The sequence below is a fragment of the Anastrepha obliqua genome, chromosome 3 (assembly GCF_027943255.1).
Source record: "Anastrepha obliqua isolate idAnaObli1 chromosome 3, idAnaObli1_1.0, whole genome shotgun sequence".
In the NCBI taxonomy this organism is placed as follows: Eukaryota; Metazoa; Arthropoda; class Insecta; order Diptera; family Tephritidae; genus Anastrepha; species Anastrepha obliqua.
This window is the reverse complement of record NC_072894.1, coordinates 56,280,380-56,287,103: the sequence shown is the minus strand read 5'-3', so window position 1 is coordinate 56,287,103 and position 6,724 is coordinate 56,280,380. Positions and strand designations below refer to the sequence as shown.

Sequence of the window (6,724 nt, the reverse complement as noted above, 5' to 3'; positions counted from 1 at the left end):
TTTTTATTTCCATCGGGTGATCACATTTAATCGTATCTCCTATATCTCGTAACCAAGAGCTGTCACAAATTAATTGAGGGTATATTTGGAATCAGGGACATCGAATTAGTACACATCAAGTGATAAACCTCAATCATCAGACAAAAGTTGCAATTTTGTTGGCCAGTGTAATGTTGTTAATAAGTTTCATCGGATGATAAAAGGTTGTTTAATTCTTAGCCACATTATTGCTGGAGTGCGGCATACCTCTGATTGCTGAGTAATAAAGTCTTAGAAGAATGAGTTTCATTGTCTGGTTCCGCCATTCATAAGTTTGTCTATCTTTTATAATAAAAAAAAAATGGTTGGTCAATAAATAATAAAAACTGGTCCAAAGAATACTAAAAAAATACAATATTAAAATTGTTTAAATTATTTATGAAATTATCATCAATTATATGAATCAACTGCGCTAGTTTCAGTTGAAATAAAAGTCAATTAGAGCGGCTCGAAATGAGTTAAAACAAAGTATACAGGTATGTGGCGTAGTATCGAAACTTTTATTTTGTCGTACGATTATTATTGTAAAAGGTGATTTTTCAGCTATTATCTTTTTAAACAGTTGGTTTAAACAGCTGACTGTTGAGAAAGTTTAAAGTCGAAAAACTGTATTCAGCGACGAAGCTCACTTTTTGATCAATGGTTACGTGAATAAGCAGAATTGTCGATTTTGGAGTGAAGATCAGCCAGAAGAATTGCAAGAGCTACCAATGTATCCAGAAAAGGTCACAGTTTGGTGCGGTTTATGAGGTATCATTGGACCGTACTTCTTCACAGATGCTGCGAATCGTAATGTAACTGTGGCACTACCGTGAAATGATATCCAACTTTTTTTTGCCCAAAATGCAAGAGCTTGACTTACATGACATGAGGTTTCAGCAAGACGGTGCCACATGCCACACAGCACGCGTGACAATGGACTTGTTGAGAGGCGAGTTCCGTGAACATTTTATTTCACGTTCGGGACCTATCAATTGGCCACCCAAATCGTGCGTTATAACGCATTTAGATTATTTTTTGTGGAGCTATGTTAAAGCTCATGTCTATTCAGACAAGCCTGCTTCAATTAACGCATTGGAAGACAACATTAAAGCAATTATATGTGAGATACCGGCCGAAATATTGGAAAGAGTATGCCAAATTGGACTAAGCGGATGGACCATTTGAAGCGCAGTCGCGTGCAATATTTGCATGAAATAATATTCAAACATTAAATTATATGGACTGTACTATCGATTTAAATAAAAATTTCATGCATTTTTCTGAATTTTATGTGTGTTTTTTTGAAAAACTTTCCTATAGCTCTTAAAATATCACCCTTTATATTACGGTTGCATAGTTCGCAAAAGTCCAGGCTTCAATAACTCAGTTGGATTTTACTTTGCAGCTTCTGCTTTTTTCTTGGCTGGTGGCTTGAAGTTGGGGTGGTCTATATTTGAAAGGCCAACGGTCAATTCACAAAAGTTAATAGCTACTCACCTCTTGACAATTGCATGGTTTGTGGGCGTAGCTGCTGGATCAGTTTTAGCATCAGCATTTGTACAACGCGTTAGCAAAAACTTAGCTCATGTAAGTAAATAAACTGCTTCGTAATCTTATATACATATAAACGTAAGAATTATCGTAAATCATAAAAGGAGTTAACGCTTTTGGTTTAAAAATTATTCCATAAATATTACATATACATATACATACATACATACACAACACAAAATATATTAAAACGTAATTTTGTTTCGTTTTTTGATCAACGCTTGAGGACAACTTAAGCGTTTTTAATTCAAAACTTAATTAAACATTACCTCAAAATCCAAGGAACAGCGACAGAGTAGTACAGAAGGATGGTTTAAAAGGCAACTAAAAGGACTTTTTCAAGACATTTGCGGAATTATTAAGCATATTTAGAATGATCCGGTTTAGGTCAAATGTGCATCACTTTGTTTGATAACTTCACGCTACTTCGAAGATCATTTTGTAAACAACCGGAGAAAAAGGAAACAATCTTCCGTTTCCTCTGTCCCTGCACTATGGAAGGACGAAATGTTAACTCCGGGCAAACCGCTGTTCTAGAGTCTCGAACAAGTTGGGAATGAGGGTGTGGCAACAAAATGGTGCGGAAGCGCTAGTTGGACTCTGGAATAATCACCACTCAAACCAACCAACCTACCAATGGCTCTTAACCATTATATGTGAAAATTTCTTCTTCTTGATTGGCGCGATAACTACCTACGTGATTTCGGCCCAGTTGGAGATTCATGGAGATTCATGGAGAAGGACTTGGTTTCTCTTGAAAGTCATTCCAATGCAGAGGAGGCCTTCCTCTCCCTCTGGGCATTATGAGAGTTTTGTAGAGTGTTAGTTTTGTTCGCCGAGAGAGGACTTACTACTCGTACTTAGTCCAAAGTAGCACTTGCTAGCAAGCTTCCATGTTGGGGGAGGCTAACATTGCTATTGGTGTTAATATTGGTTCCTAGATAAATGAAGACTTTTACAACCTTGACATCATAACTGTCTACTGTGTGCCGACTGTTTGTTTGATGACATGAGCAATTTAGGTTTGCTCTCAATATCATCAGCATTCGTCAACAATTGTACGCCCTTATAAAAAATTGTGTCTGCTGCTTGCACGATCTTTTTGCAGCATCAGGTTAAAGAAATCACACGCCAGCGAGTCACCCTGTCTGAAACCTCATTTGGTATCAAACGGCACGGAGAGGTCCTTTCCAATTCTGACGACTCTGCTGCTATTGAGCAACATCATCTTGCATAACTGTTTTAGTTTTGCGGGGATACCAAGATCAGGCAACGCGGCATATAAAATGGTGTGTGTCGATTCTCTTTCATGGGTATTTTCCAAGACTTCGCTTATTGTGAATATCTGATCGATTGTAGATTTTCCAGGTCTAAAGAAACAGTGATAAGGCCCAATCAGTTGGTTGATGATGGACTTCAACCTATCACACAATACGTTCGCTAAAACTTTATAAGCGACATTTAAAAGACTAAACCCGCGCTGTTTGGCACTGATTGCTGGATCACCCTTCTTAGGGATTAGGCATAGCACAATTAAATTCCAATCGACAGGCATGCTTTCAACTGACATCTAGTGGTGTCTTTTGAAATACCTTTTATAAACCCTCGACGTTCTTGATACAAAATGGAGGCTGTTGACTTTTTTCAGTTTCTTCTAATTCGTATTTTTTACTGTGCGTTCAGGCGATATAATAATAACAAAAACACTTTTTTTGGGTTCTTCCGTCGCCCAAAAACGAGCAACCGATGAAAGAGTTATGTTTGTATTAATCGCTTCAAGGCCCTTTATATCAGTTGGCGTAGCAAAGAGGATGCTAAGATGACTCCACCCATTCAGCTGACTTGTAAAAACTTGAAGTAATACAACATGCATCATATCTCACGAATAATGCCCACTAAGAGAACTCACAAAACTCAAGAACTGAGGCTTTGTTAACTTTAGCATCTCCCTCGAGTGCCTTCAGTCCACACTTGGCACGAAGAATCTCCCGACCTTAGAAGGTTTTGTACTTCCAGCCATCGCTAAGTTGACGGCAAGTCCATGTTTATTTAATTATAGATATGAAATAATTTCTTATCAAAAAATTTATTTGGAGAGTTCGTCTTTTTTTGCTCGTGTTATCAAAATACCGAATATTGGTGCGTACATCCTTTTTGGTTGTTTGCCAGAACTTCTTCTCGTATTTGTGGTGCGTGGAAGACTTTTCCTATTTAAACCTGTGGGCTTCCGAATGGTTGTTACGCACTAAAGCATTCGCCTACGGCGACTGAACATTTAATAGTTTCAATTATTTATATTATTATTAGGCTACTGCGCACTGCGACCAAAGTTGATATGTTGTGATACCTTATATTTTGAGGCGCTTTAAAAATTTTAGCAAATTCAGGGGAACAATAGTTTATATGGAGGCACAGCAGTACCATCAAGGTGATGTAGCCGTTTTCTACCTAGTGCAGGACATTTACAAAGGATGTGTTCTGAATTTTCAGTGTCCATTTAACAGAAATGGCAGATGATGGTCTCAGAGAGGCCAATTTCGTTTAAGTGATATCTCAGGCTACAGTGGCCTGTGAAGTAACCAGTTAAAAGTCTTAAGTCCACTCTGCCAAGTGAAAGTAGCTTATCCGATTTTCCTCGGTCCAGCGTTAGGAATTGTTTCGCTTTTCGCTGACCGATAGAATTTCGCCAGTGTTCAACAAACTTCTTCACCTCCCACCATCTGAGAATTTCGTTGATTTGGCTCTTTGTAAGTCCACAGAAACGTTCAGAAGCGTTTTGCTCCGCTAGACGGTACGTTGGTCCGCTATTTCGTTTCCCTCGCCGTTTGTGTCCAGAAATCTAACCCAGCAATAATGTGTTGAAGTTTCCTAGCATATTAAGAAGGTTAAGACAGCCACGTAGCATTTTTGAGGCGATTGTAGTTGATAGAAGGTCTTTCAAAGCCGCCTGACTATCTGGAAGTATGTAAATGTGAGTTTCTTTTTCTATAAGCACATTTCCATCTGAATGGCATGCACTTCTGCCTGGAAGATAGTTGGGTAGCGACCCATTAGAATCGATTTTTTTCTTAATTTGGGCCCATTGCTTCTCGCCTCTGTTCTACCATCTTTTAATTTCGATGCATCAGTGTACCATAACTGGGATCCCGGTTTGAAGGTGATATAATTATTTCCAGGCCGCACGTTCGTTAGTGAGAACTTGGAAGTTCCTGAAGAGAATGGGTGTGGGAGATAATGTGTCGTCCCTGTGAAGAATAGGAGTGTGTCGAAACTGTTCTAAGATCTTTGGATGCCCTCCCATATCTCTACTTTTTAGGTCGGAGTTGCTCATAAATTAGTTTCACTAAATTATTTTCTAATCAATATCTACTTCTTTTAGGAAATAATAAAATATCTTTTACACCTTGAAATAATGAAACCAAGAAATTTATTCATTCAGGGGAATACCGAATTTTTCCCGATAGGGAGTTTGTACACAGGTAAATTTTTTTGTTATATATAATATTTTGAGCTATCAGTCGCTATTACATTATTTTGAACAACTGGTATAAATATTTTCACACTCCAAAAAAGAACCACTTCAAACTTAACTCTCCTTATCACTTAAGCTCATTAGTAATTTGTACTTTATTATGGTATTCTATTTTAAGCTTTTTCGCATTTTCAATATTTTTATTGCTATTTCATTTGCTTTCGCTTTCACTTCAATTTCAGTACTTGAGCGGCGTGTTTCTTGTGCTTGGCGGCATACTCTTTATCTGCGCCCCCACTACATTCGCCTCGCTCCTCTGTAGCTGTCTGCTAGAAGGCTGCGCTTATGGCATCAATCAAATACAGGGCATTGTGACAGCCGGTGAGGTAGCACACAAACACATTCGCGGTTTGTTGGTTTCCAGTGAACGCATTTTCCTTTGGTTGGGCATCTGTCTACAACTGCTCTGCACACGCTTGTGGTTCTCAATGGAACCGGACAACGGTTATGCGCTGCACGTAAACCAATTACACGGCTTTGTGGTAATTCTCATTGCATTGGCTGCGCTGGTCCTCAACATTACGTACCGCTTCGAATCGCCTTTGCTGCTGCAGATGCAGCAACGCGATTTGGCCGCCACATACGTAATGAAGCGTTTGCAGGAAGCACATTATCCCTGCTTAGAGATAGCACAGAAACGTGAGGAATGCAAACAGTTGGTGGAATATGATGCTGGCCAGACGGTGTGGATGGTAATGCGCAAAAGCAATGCGTTGCCTTTGCTCAAGCTGCTCCTGTTGCGCTGTTATGGAACTATTTCGCTCTCGTTGCCCGTCAATCGCACCTTCATCACGGCGAGTATAACTGGCTTGAAGTGTACCATAAACTGTGTTTATCTATTGGCTATTTGCGGTGTATTCGGCAGCATATTGGGCGCATTGTGTGTGGACAAATATGGACGACGAAATATCGCGGTTATATCTCTGTTGTTTTCTGGGACCTGTGCCTTTCTTATGGGTGGCATTCTCCACTACATCTACGAACAAATTTCTACTATATTATTGACACATCTAACATTCGAATTGGTAGTCTACTTGATGTTCTGTTATCAAATTTTCGTATGCGCTGGCGTTTCAATGGCCTCGAGTGTTTACATGTCGGAAGCATTCACGGTTGCTATGAAAGCTAAATGTTTGGCAGCAGTGGTGGTGTGTGAGCAAGCTTTACAAATAGCACTGGCCTTGATACTATTTTACGTCGACTTCAATGAGCCGCTATTCTTCTTCTTCATAGGGGTAGTTGGCATGGTTATGGGTATATTAGCATTATTTTTCTTGCCCGAAACAATGTGCATGTCGCTTTACGAAAGTTTAGTGAAATTCAACAAAGTTCCTTCATAGATCTAAGTTAATTTATAATTAATAAAATCGAATTTATGCAAATATAAATATACGAAAACATTTAAGTATAATTCGTTAGAGAACAATTGAGCTTCGGCTCCAGCTGCGGCCACAGAAACTAAGTTTTGTTTCGATTCAGCTTCGTAAAACAAAAAGCCAAATTATTTTGTTTTTTTTTTGCCGAAAATTGTGGAAAGGTATAGTGTTTGTAAAATTTTTTTAATAGCGGTGTCAAAGTCCACATTTTTTGACGGAAAGCCCATTCGTGTGTGGGTAGTGA

At 39.0% G+C, this 6,724-nt stretch overlaps 1 protein-coding gene across 1 annotated transcript; it reads left to right on the top strand.

Annotated features, from left to right (window-relative positions):
- Positions 1–3,975: 3,975 nt before the first annotated feature.
- On the top strand, positions 3,976–6,444 carry LOC129242014 (uncharacterized). Its single transcript, XM_054878576.1, has 2 exons — positions 3,976–4,047; positions 5,287–6,444. Exons 1-2 carry the CDS (start codon positions 3,976–3,978, stop codon positions 6,442–6,444), a joined length of 1,230 nt encoding a protein of 409 aa, XP_054734551.1.
- The last annotated feature ends 280 nt before the right edge of the window (positions 6,445–6,724 follow it).

Bases quoted from the DNA above. Each gene is read 5' to 3' on its own strand.
- LOC129242014 (XM_054878576.1), top strand. From the start codon at position 3,976: ATGGAGGCACAGCAGTACCATCAAGGTGATGTAGCCGTTTTCTACCTA. The intron at 4,048-5,286 runs GTTCTGAATTTT...CTTCAATTTCAG, and splicing joins AGGACATTTACAAAGGATGT to TACTTGAGCGGCGTGTTTCT.